Source organism: Mustelus asterias, chromosome 3, assembly GCF_964213995.1.
Source record: "Mustelus asterias chromosome 3, sMusAst1.hap1.1, whole genome shotgun sequence".
NCBI lineage: Eukaryota > Metazoa > Chordata > Chondrichthyes > Carcharhiniformes > Triakidae > Mustelus > Mustelus asterias.
Genome location: NC_135803.1, coordinates 101,271,135 through 101,293,449, shown reverse-complemented (window position 1 = coordinate 101,293,449; position 22,315 = coordinate 101,271,135). Strand labels below are relative to the sequence as shown.

The following is a 22,315-nucleotide window of genomic DNA, read 5'->3' as shown; positions in this document are numbered from 1 at the left end:
AGGCTAAATGAGCCTGCTTGTGTTGAGGCCCCATTACAAGCAGGATGTGGGAAAATTTCACAGAGCTGTACAGAACTAAAAGATACTTGGTTAAAAGTGATGGAAAGGGGAGAAAGTACATGTAAATTGCTGGATTCCAGTGAGGGATTATCTAAAGCATAAGCATGATCCACTTGATCAGGAATACATACCGGAGTATGAACCAGATCAGTCTTTGTGTCTAAAGTACAAATTTCTGAATACTGAACTAAAGCCAAATAGTCTAAAATCTGACTCCATGCCAGAGCCTGTAGAGAGATTTTAGAAAGCTTCATAAATCAATTACCAAATTTAATTTGTAGATGTGGTTTAAAGAAAAAAAAGTTAGTTGTAATCCTGCCCAGTGTGCATTTTCACAAAGATTTGTTTATTTGCTTTTTATTGTTGAAACCATAAAGTTTGTAGAAAAGGAAACAGTTTATTGAAAGAAAATCTTTTGATGGGGAAACAGTATAACATATTCATGTGTTTTGAGTATGTAAAGTACACAACAATGTTATTAAACATGTGAACTGACCATTTTGATGTCTGTCTTTCTCTGCAAGTACCTCCCAAGATGGAACTTCGGACATCTCCAGGGACCTGGAGCCAACTGGAAAATTCCAGTCAGCCTCTGACAATAGGCCTAGAAGATCCTTAGTCAGTTAAATCAGCTACATGCTGCTTACGAGCAAATGGACTTGCCAGCTGGCAGTGTGAAATTCACACGTGCCCACCTGCCTCAGTACCCACCTCTAATAGGGCTTAATATTCTGCCCTCAATTTCTACTTTCTTGCTTCATCAAACCTCCCCTCAACTAGCGTAACAGAAGAGAATACCAACATAGGATCTACTAATGCTGTATGCATACATTAGCAGTCCAATTGCGAGTAAATTGTTCAAGTTTCCTTCAGGTTTGGAGGGGCAGTTCATATAATTGATATGATCACTATCAAGCATCACCTTTAATTACTTCTGCCACTGAATGTGGGCACCCTATTTTTTGCCTCTTTTTTAATGTGTGAAAACAATATATCTTAAAAACTAATGGATGGATGTCAATGAAACTTGGTACGCAGGTAGGGGATGACCCAAGGGAGAACTAATTTTATTTTTTTGGTGAAGAAGCAGATCCGGCTTCTAGAATCTTTAAAAGATCTGCTGACATTGGGAGATGGAGGCAAGTTGACTTTTTCTTTTAAAAGAGTATTGTGGATTGCCTCAGCTGTTTTGATGGAATTTGTCACAGCTGTCAAAATGTGAGCAGAGTTTTCAGAGCAGGTTGTAGGATGTGGATTGGCCTGAAGCCTCCTCAGTGAAATGGAAGCTCTTAATAAAAACATTTCTTTTTCAGTTTTTAATTACAGAGCATCAACCGAGTAAGAAAAAGCCCCAAGAAAGACCTATGTAACTGTAATAATGTTGAGTTTACACAGTATGAGAGAAGTATGTGCTCTACTGAGTGCTCTCATCACTTGTTCATTTGGAAATCATTAGAACACCTCAGGCATTACCACTGTGAAGAATAACAGAATGGAACTAAAGACCAACCAGGTGAACATCAATGGCAGGAAAAATAATGGAATCCCTACGAAATGAGAAAATAAGGAAACATCTCAAAACCAAAAACATACTGAATAGTGAGCTTGATTTCAACAACTGACCAACTCCATAAATTCTTTGAGGAGGTAATAAAGAGATATCAGACATAGGTAAATTTACAAAAGTAAGGTACCAAGTAATAGATTAAAGTCATGGGTGACTTTAACTTTCCAAACATTGATTGGAACCTTTGTAGGTCGAATAGTTCAGATGAGGCAGTTTTTGTACAGTGTGGATTTTGTACAGTGAGGATTTCCTGACACAATATGTGGATAGGCCGACAAGAGGTGGGGCCATATTGGACTTGGTACTGGGTAATGAACCGGGCCATGTGTCAGATTTGGTTGTAGGAGAGCACTTTGGAGATAGTGACCATAATTCTGTGTCTTTCATTATTGCAATGTAGAGGGATAGGGCCATACGGCAGGGCAAGGTTTATAATTGGGGGAGCGGTAATTATGATGCGATTAGGCAAGAATTAGGGAGCATAAGATGGGAACAGAAACTGTCAGGGAAAGGCACAAATGAAAAATAGAGCTTGTTCAAGGAACAAATACTGCGTGTCTTTGATAGGCATGTCCCTGTCAGGCAGGGAGGAAATGGCCGAGTGAAGGAACCATGGTTCACAAAAGAGGTTGAATGTCTTGTCAAGAGGAAAAAGGAAGCGTATGTAAGGATGAGAAAACAAGGTTCAGTTGGGTTGCTTGAGGGTTACAAGGTAGCAAGGAATGAGCTAAAAAATGGGCTTAGGAGAGCTAGGAGGGGGCATGAGAAGTCCTTGGCGGGTCGGATCAAGGAAAACCCAAGGCTTTTTACTCTTATGTGAGAAATAAAAGAATGACTTGGGTGAGGTTAGGGCTGGTCAAGGATAGTAGTGGGAACTTGTGCATGGAGTCAGAAGAGATAGGAGAGGCGATGAATGAATGCTTTTCTTCAGTGTTCATCAAGGAGAGGGACCATGTTTTTGAGGATGAGAATGGGATACAGGCTGATAGGCTGGACGAGATAGATGTTCTGAGGGAAGGTGTATTAGCAATTTTGAAAAACCTGAGGGTCAATAAGTCCCCCGGGCCAGATGGGATATATCCTGGGATTCTTTGGGAGGCAAGGGATGAGATTGCAATGCCTTTGGCTTTGATCTTTGGGTCCTCACTGTCCACGGGGATAGTGCCAGAGGACTGGAGAGTGGCGAATGTTGTTCCTCTGTTCAAGAAAGGAAATAGGAATGACCCTGGTAATTATAGGCCAGTTAGTCTTACTTCGGTGGTCAGTAAGTTAATGGAAAAGGTCCTGAGGGATAGGATTTATGACCATTTGGAAAGATGCAGCTTAATCCGTGATAGTCAGCACGGATTCGTGAAGGGTAAGTCTTGCCTCACAAATTTGATTGAATTCTTTGAGGAGGTAACTAAGTGTGTAGATGAAGGTAGTGCAGTTGATGTCGTATACATGGATTTTAGTAAGGCGTTTGAGAAGGTTTCCCATGGTAGGCTCATGAAGAAAGTAAGGAGGTGTGGGATAGAGGGAAATTTGGCCGATTGGATAAGTAACTGGCTATCTCATAGAAGACAGAGGGTGGTGGTGGATGGAAAATTTTCAGACTGGAGACCAGTTACCACGGTGTACCACAGGGATCAGCGCTAGGTCCTCTGCTATTTGTGATTTTTATCAATGACTTGGAGGAGGGGGCTGAAGGGTGGGACAGTAAATTTGCTGATGACATCAAGATTGGTGGAGTAGTGGATGAGGTGGAGGGCTGTTGTAGGCTGCAAAGAGACATAGATAGGATGCAGAGCTGGGCCAAAAAATGGCAGATGGAGTTTAACACTGATAAGTGCGAGGTTATTCATTTTGGTAGGACAAATTTGAATGCCGATTACAGGGTCAACGGCAGGGTTCTGAGGAATGTAGGGGAACAGAGAGATCTTGGGGTTCATATCCACAGATCTCTGAAGGTTGCCACTCAAGTGGATAGAGCCGTGAAGAAGGCCTATAGTGTGTTAGCATTTATTAACAGGGGGTTTGAGTTTAAGAGCCGTGGGGTTATGCTGCAACTGTACAGGACCTTGGTGAGACCACATTTGGAATATTGTGTGCAGTTCTGGTCACCTCATTATAAGAAGGATGTGGAAGCATTGGAGAGAGTGCAGAGGAGATTTACCAGGATGCTGCCTGGTTTAGAGGGTAGGTCTTATGAGGAAAGGTTGAGGGAGCTAGGGCTTTTCTCTTTAGAGCGGAGGAGGATGAGAGGCGACTTAATAGAGGTTTATAAGATGATAAGGGGGATAGATAGAGTGGACGTTCAGAGACTATTTCCACGGGTGAATGTAGCTGTTACTAGGGGGCATAACTATAAGGTTCATGGTGGGAGATATAGGAGGGATGTCCGAGGTAGGTTCTTTACTCAGAGAGTGGTTGGGGTGTGGAATGGACTGCCTGCTGTGATAGTGGAGTCGGACACTTTAGGAACTTTCCAGCGGTTATTGGATAGGCACATGGAGCACACCGGATAGGGAGTGGGATATCTTGATCTTGGTTTCGGACAAAGCTCGGCACAACACCGAGGGCCGAAGGGCCTGTACTGTGCTGTACTGTTCTATGTTCTATTAATGAATACATTCAGAGCATGCGGATTCAGGGGATAACTAGCAGAATGAACGACTGGTGCAAGGCAGATTCAGAAAAAAGGGCAGCATTATTGCAGGGTGACAGAAGGTGGAATCCCACAAGGATTGAAGCTGCGACCATTGTTGTTCACAATTTATATTAATGGTCCAGAGTTTGAAAACAAAAATTCTAAATTGGCAGATGACAGCATGTTGTGGAGGATGGAGGTCAGAGAAGCAATGCAGAAGTCAATATCGAGCAACACAACTAACACTAAAAATACATTAACAAACTCGATTGGGCATAAACAAGCAAATTCATCTCAACACACAAGTGTGAGGTATGACATTTTAGAATGAAAATAGGGAGGTCATATATCACTTGGATAGAGGAGCAAAGGAATCTAGGAATACCAAGCATATAAATCATTAAAGCCAACAACAGAGGAAAATAAGGCCAAAAACTATAGAAAGTGAGTCAGGAGAATGGATAATAGAAAACAAGGAAATGGCAGATGAATTGAACAGATATTTTTCATCAGTTTTCACAATAGAGGATACAAGTAATATCCCAGATCCCAGAAGTGGGTCAAAACCAAGAAATAGAAGGAAGGGAGGAACTCAGGAATATTACATTCATCACAGAAGTGGTACTGAGTAAATTGTTGGAATTGTGGGCTGATAAGAGCCCGGATCCTGATGGACTTCACCCGAGTCTTAAAAAGTATCTAGTGAGATAGTTGATGCATTGGTTTTATATTTTTTTAAATGCCCTAGATTCAGGGAAGGTCCCATTAGATTGAAAGATAGCAAATGTAAGTCTTTTATTCAATAAGGGAGGAACACAGAGAGCAGCCAGTTAACCTAACATCTGTCATTAAATAGCAGTGCACTTGGATAAGATCAAGGTAATCAGGCAAAGTCAACATGGTTTTGTGAAAGGGAAATCAAGTTTAACCAACTTATTGGAGTTCTTTGAGGAAGTAACATACACTGTGAATAAAGGGGGACCAGTGGATATACAGTACTTAAATTTTCAGAAGGCATTTGATAAAGTAAACATTAATGATTATTGCTAAAAATAAAAGCTACTGTTATAGAGAATAACATATTGGTATGAATAGATGACTAGCAGGCTAATAGGAAGCAGGGAGTACGCATAAATGAGTTTTTCAGGTTGGCAAACACAATGAGTGGTGTGCCACAGAGATCAGTGCTCAACTGTTTACACTTTATATAAATAACTTGGGTGAAGGGCCAAATTTGCTGATGACACAAAGATAGGTACGAAAGTAAGTTGTAAAGAGGACATAAGGAGGCTACAAAAATATATATAGATAGGTTAAGTTAGTGGGTGAATATCTGGCATTTAGAGTATAATGTGGAAAAAGATGAAACTGTCCACTTTGGAAAGAAAAATAAAGAAGCATATGATCTAAATGGTGAGAGATTGCAGAGCTCTGAGATGCAAAGGGATTTGGTGTCCAAGTGCAGAAATCACAAAACATTAGTACCCAGGTACAGCAAGTAATTAGGAAAACTAATAGAACGTTATCATTATTGCGATGTCAATAGAATACAAAAGTAAGGAAGGTATGCTTCAGTTGTACAGAACACTATTGAGACCACATTTGGAGTACTGTGTACAATATTGCACATAAATGTGTTGGAAGCAGTTCAGAGAGAGTTTGCAAAACTAATACGTTGAATTGATGGGTTGTCTTATAAGGAAAGGTTAGACAGACTAGGCTTGTATCCGCTGGAGTTTAGAAGAATAAGAGTTGACTTGATGGAAGCATGCAAGATCCTGAGCAGTCTTGACAGGGTGGATATGGGGTCAATGTTCAAAAATTAAGGGGTCGCCCATTTAAAGTGGAGATAAGTCAAAATTTGTTCACTTAGACGGCCATAGATCTTTAGAATTCTCTTCCTGGAAAAATGGTGGAAGCAGAGTCTTTGAATATCTTTAAGGCAGAGGTGGATAGAATCTTAATGGGCAAGGCGGTGATAGGTTTTTGGGAGAAGGCGGGATGCAGATTTGAGGTTCCTATCAGATCAGCCTTGATCTTATTAAATGGCAGAGCAGGTTCGAGGGGCTGAATGGCCTACTCCTGCTCCTTGTTCATGTGTACATGTGTGTGTATGAAGCATTACTTTTGGAGGATACCAAAAAATTGAGAAATTATGCTAACCTTTTTGAACATTGATTACACGATACTTAGTTTTCTGTACAGTTCCAGTTGCCAAAGTAGAAATAAATATATAAAGGCGCTGGAAAAGCATCAGAGAAGATTTAGGCAGATGATACCAGAAATCTGAAGTTATTCCCATCAGGAAGGATGAGTAGGCTGGGCCTCTTCTCTCTTGGAAGTGGAGGAGCAAAACTATGGGCTATCAATTTAAGATTAGTCACCAAGACATCAAATAAGCAATTCTGAAGAAATTTCTCTACCTGCAGAGTGATGAGATTGTGGAACTCGCTTCCACAGGGAGTTGTGCAGATAGATAATATGGAGGCATTTAAGCAGAAACTAGATAGGCATACGACAGCGAACTGAATGAAGGGTTATGCTGATGATGTAGGATGGAAGAAGTTTGAGTGGAGCTTAAACGCCAGCATGGACTGGTTAGTATGTGTTGTTTGTTCAACATACTGTCCAAGAGAAAATGTCCTCCATAGTCACGTGTAGCTTTATCATTCGGTAATTAACCTTCCAAGAAGGTTGCGCTTACACTGAGGTCTGAGATCTGCATTTCTGGTCTGATAAGTCACAGGCCATGAAGATTGTGCAGCTGGTTGTGGAGATTGATGCTGTTTGCCACTGTTCCTACAGTACTTTTATTATCACTACACAGCAACATTAAATATGAAAGGGTTCATTTTCCTTTGCATCTAAACAATGCAGATGTAGGTATTCAAGTCCCATGCAAATGAGCAGCAGTGATGTAACTGACCTTAGAACACCTTTACCTCCCCTATCTGGGAGGGGACTCAATGTTAAGATGCCCAGAAGTTGGCATCAGGTCCCTTACTCAAAAGGCAAAATAAGGAAGAAATGGTAACAGGGGGCAGAAACAAGGGCTTTTTTTCCTCCTGCTTTCCAAGCTGCTACTTACAGTAGGCCTTATGTGTTCTCTGTTTTGGAGAGGCAGATAGTGGGCCACACAAGTGAAAGATCTCTACGGAGGCCTACGACACTATTTGGGCTTCTCATTCCGATTCTGAGTGTGGATGCTTTGCCATGTGATGGGACTACATCTTGGGAACGTCAAGGCCATGAGATGTATTAAAATGCCAGTGGGTTCAGGTTAAGTTAGCTGAAGCACAGACTAAGGAGCGAGAAAACAGCCTTGATGTGTCAATACATCCTTCGCTACAAAATCTCTCAATTAAGATGCCCAAACCTCTAAAAGATAAGAAACTTGCTGTGTTGTAACTTTAACTAAATGTTTCCTATTGAGAGAGACAACTTTTAATGGTGGTCCTTTGCTGATGCATTTTCAACCAACTGTGAAACCAATCGACTTTCACCTTGATGAATATATTTATATAAATCCAAATTCTCTATTAGCACATCAAACAGGTGTATGGCATCTTCATAATTAATTTAGGATGCTTTCCAGATGGAATTCTGTCAGAATCAATCCGACTCGAATTGATCCTGACTTACCCTGAGTGATGTGAATTGTGTTCTGCTTTGGGATCAATTCCAGCTGTTAACCTCATCATCACTGTTCGCACCTATTTCATTCCAATGAACAAATGGCTTATTTCATTATCAACTGAAGATGCCATTAATTGCTGTGCAAGGATGGGCAGCTTCATTCTAACCCAGGAAGAGCCTCTAGCTAGTGCAAAAAACCCAAGAATTCAATTAGTCATCTGGAAGTATAGAACTCTGACAAAAAAGCTGACAAAAAGAGAGACATTTTTAGTAGACGTCTTTCATCTTGCACTCATCAGCACAATCACAAGAATACAATGCAAGGGAAATCAACAAATTTATACTGTATGAGAAGAGAGTGCTGGATGGACTCTGATTGGTAGAAATATTGCCATGGAGAATGTACCCAGTTGATGGTGACTGACAGTTAATTGCCAAAGATCGTTTGAAATTTAAACCAGGCAGCTTGACTCTGGTCAAGGCATTACCTTGAGCAATAAAGCAGTAAATGGCTGTTACTTATTTTGTTTGGCTGTAACGGGCACAACGTGTGTACATGTTCTCGATCTACAATTAACATGGCCTTGTGTATTAATATTGTAGCTTCATATGTATATATTTTCAGTACACATAAATTTGCCACATTGCGAGCCCGACTGATAGTCTTAAATTGGTTGCCAGCGTAATTCTTAGCATTGAGGATTATTTACCAAATGTTGTCCAATCATGAATCGTATCTAACATTGGACACTGTGTTTTGTAAGCACAGGCTTGGTGGGAACGGTCAGTCCTTGCCCATTGTGAACAGTAGCTGGAACATGCTGTTTGATATGACCCACCAGTCTTTGGCAGGTTTGGCCTACATACCTAGCATCACACTGACACTGAAATTCATATACCACATTACTCTCGTGTGATAGCTAGAACATTTGTTTGGAACCCCGTTAGTGGTGAATACCATTCGTGTGGGTACTCCACAGTAGCAGCATGAAACAGCTGGCATCATCTGGTGCTTTGAGAGCCCTTATCCTTCCAGGTAAATTGAGCACTTTTCAGGGTTGAAAGTGACAGGCTTAGGCCCGTTCGTGAATTTGCATAATGTACAACAGAAAATGATCTGATCAGGGTAGCCTTTATCCTGCAGGATGCCTTTGTTGCACCATTTCAGCCTCAAACTTACATGGTGAGTAAATGGGTTGGGCCCTATTTATGAGGTTGCCAATAAGGGCAGTCTAATAACATGTGGAACTGTAAGAATCCCAGTACATATACTGAGCAGTGAAGTTAGGTTTGCAGTAGACCATGGTAGAGAATTCCTGGCAGATTTCTCAACTAGTACATCAAGACTGCAACATAAAGAATGTAGAAAACAAAGTCTTGCATTTTATAGAGTACCTTTCATAGCCTTAAGATATTGTCAAAATGCTTCACAGCCAGTGAAGTTTTAAAGGTAGTTATGTAGATAATGCACAGCAGTCAATTTATCCACAGTAAGGTTCCACACATAGCAAAATGAAACAAATAGCCAGTTAATCTTATGGGCAAGAGTTCCCCATGCCTTCCCAAAGCAAACAGGAGTAGGGTCAAAACAAACCAGTAAGATCCCACACAACCACAGTGCTTGGAATATGATAAAATTAATTGCTGTCAGGTGGCATATATTACATATTTTACATCGTAACTCCCATCACTAACTAGACAAATGAGTGTCAGCCAAGGCCAATGGTGCAATGAGAATTCCAGCAATGGCATAACGGGGACAAGCCAGCCACGTGCGTGTTTTGCAAACCATTAGTTTGATTCCAGAATGCTATACTGGTTGGACGTATTGGATGAGGTACGGATGTTTAGTTGTGGTCAGCTGACAACCAGCTGAGACTTTCCACAGTGGGATATGGGTGGAATGTGTTAACCTGTCAATGATTTCCAAATACATTCCACCACTGACTTCTTGCACCAGGGATTGACAGAACACTCAACTCAGTAGACATCATGCCACAGGCTAATTGAGGCTGGAGAGGCCCCTAGAGCCAAGTGAAACTAGTCCTGCATCAGAAATACCTTTTCCCAGTTACCCATTTATTTCACACTCTCACGAATGTTGTTTCGCTTTGCACAAAAGAGAACAGAAAAGAGGAAGCCTTGTGGATTGAACAGAATTTCCTCTTTCTAGGTTGGGTCAGAGACTTTAAGAAATACAAGAAATGATTTTCAAACGGCCATCCACCAGAAAGTGATAACTGCTCATTTGGACAAAAAGGTAACTCATGTGTCTCCAAATGTTGACCTTTCTTTCAGAGGTGGCTCCTATCATAAACGTGCAACAGTCTATGTGACTATGCAAATTGGGGTCCTAGACTGCTTTTATCGGTAAATGTTACAACCCATAGCCTGACCCTCTGCACTGCTTTCGAGGATTATTCATTCAAATATTAACCCACTTAAAGCAGCAGCACCCTTAATCGTTTCTAATGACAACTACTAATATTGCAATTCCAACACCAAAACAACCAAGTTATATGGAGGGCAATGGATCCTTCGGAGTGATTCCATTCATTAACAAACTGCATTCAGTTCTCCACGAATTGTCTCTCTCACTCATGCAACCTGGAAGGACAATTGATATTGGAAGGTGAAAATAAGTTGATTTAAAATGAATGGGATGTTCGGGATTAAAGTTGAGGTTGAGGTAATGAGTGGGCAATAACATCAAATGCTTTCTTTGAAACATTGAATATGAGGGCGGCACGATAGTACAGTGGTTAGCACTACCGCTTCACAGCTCCAAGGACCTGGGTTCGATTCCCAGCTTGGGTCACTGTCTGTGTGGAGTTTGTACATTCTCCTCGTGTCTGCGTGGGTTTCCTCCGGGTGCTCGGGTTTCCTCCCACAGTCAAAAGATGTGCAGGTTAGATTGATTGGCCATGCTAAAAATTGTCCTAAGATGCGTAGGTTAGAGGGATTAGCAGGTAAATATGTAGGGACGTGGGGGTAGGGCCTGGGTGAGATTGTGGTCGGTGCAGGCTCGATGGGCCTCTTTCTGCATTGTAGGATTTCTATGATCTTCATCTAAAAGTCTGCATATTCTTTTTGGAAAGAATTCATTAAACAGGTCAACAGCTTCCTGGAGGTAGTCCACGCAAGAACTTTATAGCAAAATGTGAATTAAATGTTTGACAAAACACTCCGAGACAAAGAACTTTCTTTTACATCACTCGTTAGGATGTCTTCCAGACAGTCCACCGACTTTTCTGGCCAGTGAACTAAATTCTGCTGTTTCGGTATAACGTGGTAGCTAATAGCATTAACGTTACATGAACAGCAAATGAGATCAATCATAGAATGGTTACAGCACAGGAGACAGGCATACACCTCATCATATCGCTGCCACTTCTCTGCAAGAGCAACTCAGCCATTCCCACCACCTAACATTTGCCCCACGGCTTTGCCCATGGCCAGTTTGTCTATTTTGTTTTTTATGCCATTGAGTGGGGGAGGAATGTTGGTCAGAATATGAGAAAAATTCCAATATCTTCTTCAAATGCTGCCATGGGGTGCCTTTGTTCTGCCTGAAGGATTAGGGCAAGCAGATACAGCTTTATTAATGCAATTTATGATTTCTGAAAACCCTATTTAGGATCATAGAATCCTGCAACACTGAAGGAGGTCATTTGACCCATCATGCCTGTGCGTGCTCTTTGATAGAGCTATCAAGTTAGTGCCACTCTCCACTTCTTCTCCCCAAGCCCTGCAAATTTAGCAAGAAGCATAGATTCTTTAATGGAAAGTGGTGTTATTTTCTGTCCACTGTCTTCTTCCCTCCCCCACTCATTTCTACCTGGGGAAAAAAAAAGTATCTTGTCTCTTTTGAAATAATGTGGGCCATTTATTTGAGCTGCCATTTTGAACGTACTTTCTATCAGAGCTGCTTCAATGCTATAAGTGGGGGCCAGAACTTCAAACAGTCCTGAGAACCAGAATGCAGTTATCTCATTTAGCAAACACAATCTCCCCAGGATCCTACTTTGAGACACACTGGTGCTCTTTTAATATAAATAGTGGAGATTTATTATATTCATAATCATTTAAGGTTCAGGGGAGTACTTTGAACTGTAAGTTATCTCCCTGTACTTTCCACCTTGTTCCATATGTCTGCTAGGTATTTCCTCCACATCTACAGGGAAGCAAAGTTCAGCATGATTGGACATTCATGCAGGCAGATGACAGCATGATGCCACGGAACAAATTATTTTGCAATGCCAGTCACAATGAGATATACTGTAATTAAACCATGCAATTCACAGCAGAAACAATCCACAAATGGTGCCAGATTCACCACGGCTGTGTGGATTTAAGCACCATGAGGTTTCATACTGTCATCACTGACTTCTTATGAGCTAATCACAAGAGACTCTGAGCAGGTTATAATCGTTTATTCAAGCTTATGAAGGGAGATGTGGTTCAACAAGTGGCTGATCTGAACTCTGGTGTTTACAGAAAAACTGCACATTTTTACAACATGCTGCGCACCTACACAGACACTGTTTAATTTTCAATCTGACATTAGATATGGATTTTACCAAAAACAGGCACATCTTGTACTAGCCACACATTTTTTTGTGTGCTCCAGGGACCTGGGTTCGATTCCCGGCTTGGGTCACTGTCTGTGTGGAGTTTGCACATTCTCCTCGTGTCTGCGTGGGTTTCCTCCGGGTGCTCCGGTTTCCTCCCACAGTCCAAAGATGTGTGGGTTAGGTTGATTGGCCATGCTAAAATTGCCCCTTAGAGTCCTAGGTAGGTTAGAGGGATTAGCGGGTAAATATGTAGGGATATGGGGGTAGGGCCTGGGTGGGATTGTGGTCGGTGCAGACTCGATGGGCCAAATGGCCTCTTTCTGCACTGTAGGGTTTCTATGATTTACATCCTCTGCAGAGGCTCCTAGCTTATCTTGGCATGACGACTGCCCCTATTGCTATCTGGTATTAAGATAACTGGTCTTGCTGTCTGACTCCAGGACTTTATTGTCGCTAAAGAGGACAGCTAATGCAGTCCTCTTGTGATGTTAGTGTACCTTTAAGAGTTTTTATAAATTCATGCTCACAGCCTTAGGTGATGTCATTGTTAGGAAGAGAAAGAAACACTGCGGGCAGATCAAGTGACATGGATTCATTTTCAGTTTTGGTTTGGAGCTGCAGATTTGAGTTTTTGGGTTCTTAGAAGAGGCAGCAAGTGTTTTCCCTCTCTCCCTGTTATTTGAAAAATTCTTAAATTGAAAACTTTCTATTGGTCCAGGTGCAGGTCAGTGGGACTAGGCACAAAAATGGTTCGGCACAAGCAAGAAGGGCCAAAATGCCTGTTTCTGTGTTGTAATGTTCTTTGGTTCTATTGGTTTCCTGAAGGGTGAAAGCCTGCAGTTGTTGGGGCTGGACCAGAGTCTCTCTGGTGTTTTGGGAAGCTGCCTTGTCTTCAACCTGTTCAGAGTGAATCCAGAGAACGGCAGACTTCAACCAAAGGACTCAAATTTCCACCATCATGTCTGTGCTGTGTTAAACCTATGAAAAGGGTATTTTGTCTGTGGGAATGGTTTGATTGGAACATTGTAAAGACTTTTATTAAGATTATGTATTATCAAGATTGTTTATTTCTTGTTTGTAAAAGTTCTTCCTAATTTCCTTACTATATATGTAAACTTACTATATATATAAACTTTATTTGATAAAAGCTCCCTAGTGGATCATTTGAATCATACCTGAAGTGAAACATATCGTGCTTATCCTAGCCAAATTCAAGATGCAAAACTTATGATTCAGGCAGGCTTCATAAAATGCATTGGAGTTTCTGACCTGAACCATAACACTTGAGAGTTGCTGGGCACAGCTGAAGAATCTGCTGATGTGTCTTTAAGCTTTACCAAGGTCAATTACTGTTAGAATGTTGCAAAAGTCAGCTTTGAGCACAAAGGGATCGGTAACCCCTTTCTATTATTTTCTTATTAATTCTTAAACCTCACTACGTAATCATATTAAAACCTCAACCTTTATTATTTATGTCTCCATAACAATACCAAGCCACAAAGTCACATGTCTCAGGTTTCATTCTTCATCCTTAGCTGACCTCAGCGAGACAGTGTTAAGCGGCATTCCACTTTGCTGCACAGTCCCTGTAGAGAAAAATAATGGGTTCCTGCTCCAGTTTACTATTGAGTGACACCTGCGAGAAAGATCACAAGGTGAGGAATGGAGTATCCTCAGATGTGTCACTCTGCACAGGCGAATAACTCCCCGTCTATGTCCAGCTGCAGTGACTGAAGAGTGGCCACTTGGTCGAGGTGCCAGTGGAACCAAATTCTGCCGTAATCCACAGCTTCAGGGAAAGGGAGAGAAACAGCCAAAAAACAAATCCCATCACCTTGAGTTCTGCAGCTTCTGTGGTGAAGATCAGGCTGTCTCATCACTATTCACACTGAGAATTTTATAGTTTTTTATAATCAAATCCAGAAAGACTTCCTAATATCTAATCTTCCAAGTCAAGTGACAAGTGACTACTCTCACATCAATGCCAGAGTAATGTGTTCAATTACGAAACCAATTTATTACACATCAGTTATAATGATGCATCTACTGTATTAAAAGACAGAATGAAAAGCACTTTTCTGCTTTTGTGAGAATATGTTAAACTTCAATCCGCAACATGTTTACATTATTAATAGGTGAACTACAAAATGGAGCTTGTCATCTCATAAAATATGAAAGAATAAAGTCATTCTGACTGCTACATTACACCATACTTTTCCTTTGTCTGCATAATTTGATCAGATTTCATTACAGAAATTGCTTCTAAGCTGCTGTTTGTGAGGCTCACTTGTAGAAGTCAACACCGATAATGGACAGAAAGATTGATAACCTGTGCATTTCTTAGCCGTGTCTTTTCTCGACCCTGTGCGTGTCACTTGGCAGTCAAAGTTCTCTTCCCAGAACTCTGCGAACCAGACATTCCGTCGATTGTTCTCCAAGGTCCGACTGGTGAAGTAACTATCAAAGCCTGGCGGGGGACAAAAAAAAGAGAACACAGACTGTTTACAGCAGACCCTAAACATGTTGAGCCGTGTAGGCAATACATGGACGAGTACACTTTGGCAGGGGGAAAGATCAGGGAAAAGGAACGAGGAAGGAAGAAGAGAAAGAAAAGAAGGATGAATGAAAATGGAAAACAAGGAAAGGAATCCTTCATTTTAGTTTGGAGAGTTGTTCAAAACCAGGATGGGAATGAATAGCAAGTTAATTTATTTTGATTGCTCACAAGAAGGACCACTGTCAGAAATGAAACTTGTTCCGTATATTATATTATAATCACACCAGGCACCCTAATGGCCAATAATTGAGAACGCCTGCTTCCCATGTTTGCAAATCCCATTTCAACTCCACTGAAAACTTGACAACTGGAATACGAAGGGTGCATCCAAACCTCATTGTTTATTGATCAAATCAGATAGACATCACTTATGTAACAATGGTGCATTTGGGACCTCCCTGGAAGTGAAATTTCCACAGACGCTACTCTGGAAATTCAATCAACAGTGGCCATGGGCATGACGTGAACTTGGTGCTGCCAGCTCATTATCATGAGGCAGCCTCATGTAGGCTGTGCACCCATTAGAAGGAGCAGGAAATCAGGCTTGACTGATGCCACTTAAAGGCAGCCAATCCCTTGTAAATGGGAGATGTACTGCAGAGAGCGAGAAAATGTTACAACTGGTGAAATGCCTGCTAAGGATCCGGAGAGGGGATCCAAGGTTCTCCAATGAAGCATTTGGGCCTGTAGTTTAGATAACTTTCTTTAGGGAGAAGTTTGGACACAATTGGTGACAAGAAGCCACAACCAGAGGAAACCAAGTGTTGCCCTACATCTGAACTCCTTTGGAAGAAAACATGCCAAGCATCACACACAGAGGAAGAGTCATGGCTGTGATTAGTGGCAATGTTGGGAGAAATGCTATCACAAGCTTTTCCATACCTCATCCTCTTTTTCTCCTACCTTTGCCTCTCCTTAGACACACTGCGTGACTGATTCCAGCTGCTTTCCCCTCCAACTTTCCCTTCATACTAAAGTCCTTATCCCTCACGTTCAATTCAAGTGCTGAAAATGTGGACATCCCTCAAGAAGAAGCATCTTCTCAATCGGATCCAAACAAGTGCCAGCTCAGAGAGAATATAGGCCCAGTCCACTTAACCTCTCCTCCAGGAACCAGTCTCATGAACTTTTGCTGCATTTTCTTTTAGGGCAAGAATGAACTTCACTTCATAAAGGAATCAAACTCACACACTACTCCAGGTGTGGCCTCACCAAGGCTCTGTACAAGTGTAGTAAGAATTTGGGCACATTTTGAGACTAAGTGCTATAGTGGGGGCGGGAACGTGGAGTGTTTCCCACTGTAGCAGCCAGCGGAAACACATGGCAAATCTTCTGGCCCCGACCAGAAGACCAGGTGTTTCACACTGCAGTTAGTGGTGGGACAGGCCTGGATGACAATTATTCCGTCATCATGTCCGGATGCCATACTGAAAAGGCGCCCAACATCATTGACCCACTATTGAAGAAAAGTGGACCTCACTAAAATGAGAATTGATCTCCGGAATGCAAATGAGGCTCAAGCCAGCCCCTGACAGGTTCTATGACCCACCATGGTGTGCACCGGTGGATGATTCCTCTAAATTCAGGCTGGCGTGAAACCAATTTCATGTCCTCCTGCCATATTCTCCCCTCAGCGTGCCACCAAACATGCCAGCAGGGCCTTGGGAGAATTCCACCCTTCTTTACTCAGACGCTATAATCTCCATGGTACACTAAGCTAACCTATCATTTTCCTTCCCAATTGTTTGCTGCTGTATCATGCATGGCAATATTTTATGATTCATATACAAAGTCCCTCTGAATGCATATATTTTTGAGTCCCTCATCATTCAAAAAATATTCTGCTTTTGCTTTTAATTTTCTCCTTACTAAGGTGGATAATTTCACATTTTGCCACATTGCATGCCAGCTACCATGTTCTTGCTCTCTCACCTACCCAGTTTATATCCTTCGCAACCACTTTGCACCTTTCTCACTGTTCCCTTTCCCACATAACTTTGTAACAACAACAAACTTGGATACATCACACATAATTCTCCCACCTAAGTCATCAATGCAAGCTGTAATTAGCTGATGCCCACACACTGATCCTTGCCATATCCTGCTAATGGGTATCTGCAAACCTGGAAATGTCCCATTTATTCGACTCTGTTTCCTGTTCATTAAGCAAACCACATTAATATATCATTCTCCAATCCAATGCATCCTTATATTGTGTAGTAACCTATTGTGTGGCACCTTGCACTTTGTGAAAGTCAGTTGTGCAAGGGAGAAAATAGACATTAAAAAAAACTTAGACATTAACCAGCAGTTCACAAGGACAAATCAGCACCTAATCGATATGCAGTAGGTGAGCTCTTTAAATAGTGCTGCTGAAGGTCCCAGCCACTTCTTAGCACCATGAGGTGCTGAGTGAATTTATCATTTGGTGGGTCAGGTGCTGGTCTGTCCAATTTCACAAAAGGGTCAATCGATTTATTTATTTTAATGAATTCTGGTGCACAACCTCGATTCCAAAAGAGAAACAAAAAGTTCTAACAAAAAGAAAAGATGTGGTTTGCATATATAGAATAATGTAAGAGATCTTGCCCGTACAGAGTACAAACTGAAAGTAAAACAGCGTCCTCTGCAACACCCTAATGACATCAAGATCAGATCATGTGATCAGTTCTCAACGCAACTATTTAAATATATAACAACCTATTCTCCCATCAGACTACAGCTTCTGCAATATCAAGCATTCAATACGTATGATTTGTGCCCCGGCGTACAGAACAATATCTAATATGTAGTATCTAAAAAAGGGCGGCACGGTGGTTAGCACCGCTACCTCACAGCTCCAGGGGCCTGGATTCGATTCGCACCTTGGGTCACTGTGTGGAGTTTGCATGTTCTCCCCGTGTCGGGGTGTTTCCTCTGGTGCTCCGGTCTCCTCCCACACTCCAAAGATGTGCGGGTTAGGTTGATTGGCCATGTGAAATTGCCCCTTAGTGTCCCAGGATGCATAGGTTAGAGGGATTAGTAGAGTAAATATGTGGGGTGACGGGTATCGGGCCTAGGTGGGATTGTTGTTGGTGCAGACTTGATGAGTTGAATGGCCTCCTTCTGCACTGCAGGATTTCTATGATTGTGTTTTGACTTTTATTTTCATTCTGTTTGAGGAGGGAAAGCACATCAGTATGAGCACAACAACATTATCCACATAAATGGAATAATGATGCATTTGATACAATTTGTTAAATGACTCAAAAGGCCTTGCAAAACACCTTGTCAAAAAGGCCAATCTTGCTTTGTGTTTAAATTTATGTGATGCACTTTTTGGCTCTGGGAGAAGAAACTGCTGGGAAGTCTTGTGAGACACATAATTGAAATTTGTGTTGCCACTGCACATCAGATCCACGAAATGATTCCCTCCCTCTTTACCCCCAGGTGCACAACAAAAATGTGTTCAAACCAACTCTCTATAATGATTTCCTGACAATTCCCTGAGCATTTCGGAAGAGATTATTATTGGGATTACTGAGTTGCAGGGACTAAAAATGATTTTGTTGACTGAGATAGGAAAATGGATGCAGATAAATATTCCTAAGACTATACTACGATGCCTAATTCTATTATGAATTTCCCTGCATATTAAATGAAACATCCAACCTCTGTTCAGCTAACAGCAGAAAGCCAGTGAATCATTCTTCAAAAAAAATCATCAACTGCTACTTCATTCTATGATGCTCACAAAGACACAGAAACCATATTTGTCAATGTGGTCATCATAAGCAAAACATCAACTTGGTTTCAGAATTACAATACTGCAGCACTAGTAATGTTCAATTTAACGCATCGTTCAGTACAGGATTACAGATGCACGAGCTGAAAGGTTTGCTAGGTGCAAGTATTCACTCTCCTTCTGTGCTGCCATGGTTCCATGCTCCAAGAACACCCTTGATGAACTGTCTATCTTTCCTGGCTTCTTAGCTATCTCCTTCATTACGGTTCCTCTAACCAACACCTTGCATGTCCTTGAACTGTCACGCTGTATTTCTTATACTTAAACAAGTTTCAGCTATTTAGGTCACTGCTGAAGTACATTTTGAATTAAACACTTATACTTCTGTCTGAACACTCTTCATACTGCTCTCTACTCTTTATGAATCTTACTCCTTCAGCGAAACAAAGGTAAAACACTGGTCCCGTCAATGCCTCAGGATTACTTCAGGCAATCTAACCTATAAATGCCTCCATATCACAATCAAAGCTTTATAACTTTTTTGACTAACTGTCTCTGCAAGACCAACTATAACAATGCAGCGTGCAAAGCCCATTAAAAAGATAAAAGCTGCTAGGTTTGACATTTGTATTTTTCTTCAACAACAGCAGAGTTTTGTCAATCTCTGAAGTGGATTCTGCTCTCACTAACTCCATAATATTTGTTGTAGAGAAGGTTTCTTAACTCATGAATTCATAGTCATTTTCTTTCGTCAATGGGGAAGAAAGTTTGCCATTCTGTGGATTTCAACTGACATTCGGCCAATTTAATGCATTAGAATTGATCATCAGTTAGGCGGTGTATAATGGATGTTAGGGGCAGTCTATTGAATTTCACTCCTAATCCATTTATTCAAGGGTCAGGAACTTCAGCAATTGAAACCTCATCAACAAAATTTATTAATGAAGTGCATCAGAGCAGTGGACCCGCACCAACACCAGGTGACTCATAGTAGCAATTCCCCCAGCAACACAATTTTCACCTCAAGAACTGACCCAGCCACATCACATCAATCTTCAGAATTTTTGCCCATTCGATGAATTAGAAGAACTGTCTTTCAAATGGATTCTCACCAAAAACAACTGCTTTCCTATCCAAAGCAGACAGGAGGCTGGAAGGAGGGAGAGCACTGAGCTACTAAAAATTAGGTTAGAAGAAAGTTTAAATTGATGGTAGAAAGCAAAATTAATGTGTAAAAGAAAAAAGAAAGAATTGCCAGAAAAAAGGGCAGCAGAATAAGCTGTGTAAAATATCGTTCCGGTCTTTAATATAGTAGATTAAGCCCGATAAAGTTACTCCTGATTGCCAAGCAGCCTTAATACTTTAACATCAATTTTAATTTCATCATTACAGGACACGGCTATTTTTAAAAACTTGTTTATTTCTTCATATGATGTTGACATTGTTGGTTGGGCCAGCATTTATTGCCCACCCTTAGCTTCCCTTGAGAAGGTGGTGGTGAGCCACCTTCCTGAACTATTGCAGTCTGTGGTCTAGCGACACCCGTGCTGCTGTTAAGGAGGGAGCTCCAGGATTTTGATCCAGCAACAGTGAAGGAAGGGCGATACAGTTTCGAGTTAGGATGGTGAGAGACCTGGAGGGGAGTCTGCAGGTGGTGGAGATCCCATGCATCTGCTGCCCTTGTCCTTCTCAATGACAGAAGTCGCAGATTAGGAAGGGGTTAACAATATGGCTTCCAATCTGAGCTCATTGATCCCGAATCATAATCAAATCCCAGGGAATTGGCATGAGCATTAGATGTCTGGTTCATTTTCTGTATTTGTTGCTTATTCATAGAATCTACATGCAGAAGGAGACCATTTGGCCCATCAAGTCTGCACCGACAGCAATCCCACCCAGTTCCTATTCCCATAATCCCACATATTTACCCTCCTAATCCCCCTGACACTAAGGGGGCCAATCAACTCAACCCATACATCTTTGGATTGTGGGAGGAAACCAGAGGACTCGGGGTAAACCCACGCAGACACGGGGAGAATGTGCAAACTCGAGGCCAGAATTGAACCCAGGTCCCTGGCGCTGTGAGGCAGCAATGCTGGTTACTGTGCCACCATGCTTCCCTGACATAATCTCACTTTCTGTCTGTAATTAATAAATAGTTTCCACAAGGATAACACTGTTTCCAGCAGATTCGTTGATGCCAAATGTTGGGAGTTAGAACGGTGCAGCAGTAATTGTTATCCACTTCCCACTGCAGCCCAGAATTTGTAAATATTTTGAATGGGCAGCCACGCTGAAATTTCAAAATCATTGCTGTACGAGATGGTTTTGAACAAAATCAGTCACCTTCGGAAAATGGGAATATCCGCAAACTTGCTGGTGGCTGATCAAATATATCGATTGGGACTAACCAAACACCATCAAAGGTCATTTGCTTTTAACCAGAAATGCTATTTTGTCTTCAATCTGTCATTCATCATCAATCATCTTTGCTTTAAATCATTCTCTAAAATTTCAAGCCCCTCGGCTGGGACTCCCCTCAGTCGCGAGCGAGTTTTCTGGTTGCTATTCAGGTCATGTCTGAGATGGTTTAATGACAGGAGGAAGAGCATGAATCAGCTAGTTTCATTGACAGAGACAAAAGGAGGATTGCACGCTTTTTATGTACAAATGACATTTGCAATAGTGTTGTCTTCACACACAAATGGAAAGCAATTGTCAGCAATGTATCAGCAGTCCCTGGGTACATGTGGATAATATATTAAACCAATGGAGACAAAAGAATATATTAAGCCTACATTATTCATAAATTTTAAAATGTGTGCAAAGATTTTGTCAACACCAATATTACCATGTATGAGAAGGGAGATTGATCAAACTGCACTCATTGTCAGATTTATTCCTCTCATTCACCATTGTTCCAGTCCGAAGATTGACTTTAGCAAGTTGGATTCCTTATCTCTGGATGAACAGTGGAACATCTTCCTGGCACAAAACGAGACAGATCAGCCAGAAGCCTGTGACTGGATCCTTCACCATAAATTTAATGTTTAGAATGAACAGCCACCAATCTACAAGGTAGCAGATGTCAACCGTTAACACAAACCAGCAGTGATTCCACATGCAGTAACTAACTGAGGGGCTGACAGCAAAAGGAAATGAGAAAGTGACTGTGTAAATACACATGCGCACACACGGGTAGGAGCATGAATGCCCGCAAGTATAAGAGATTGTTTGCATGAGAAACCAGCAGAATCTGAGTGCAATTAAGTTAGGAGAGAGAGGGAGGAATAGAGGGAAGTTATGAGAGAAATATCAGGCTAGAAGTTTGGTTACCTGGCTGTAAAGATGTCCACACACTGGGGGTGATTACGCGCACTCAGTCTCGATTGGTCCCCTAAGCCAGGTGACCCTCAGTCTGCTGTGTTGCCCTTAAAGGAGCAATCACCAGAAATCACCACATCCTTCCCCCTTTAACTCCTTTATGCAATCTTCAATAACCAAGTTACTCAGTCCTAAATTGTAACTAAACATTATAAACACAAGTTGGACAATTATACATTGAGTC

The 22,315-nt window shown here is 41.5% G+C and overlaps 1 protein-coding gene across 1 annotated transcript in view; it reads right to left on the bottom strand.

Annotated features, from left to right (window-relative positions):
* Positions 1–22,315, bottom strand: part of LOC144484720 (metabotropic glutamate receptor 7-like) — a 664,948-nt gene that overhangs the window by 249,487 nt on the left and 393,146 nt on the right. Inside the window, exon 6 of the mRNA XM_078203160.1 lies at positions 14,796–14,933. Coding sequence (XP_078059286.1) covers positions 14,796–14,933 — 138 coding nt within the window. The remainder of the gene's footprint in view (positions 1–14,795; positions 14,934–22,315) is intronic.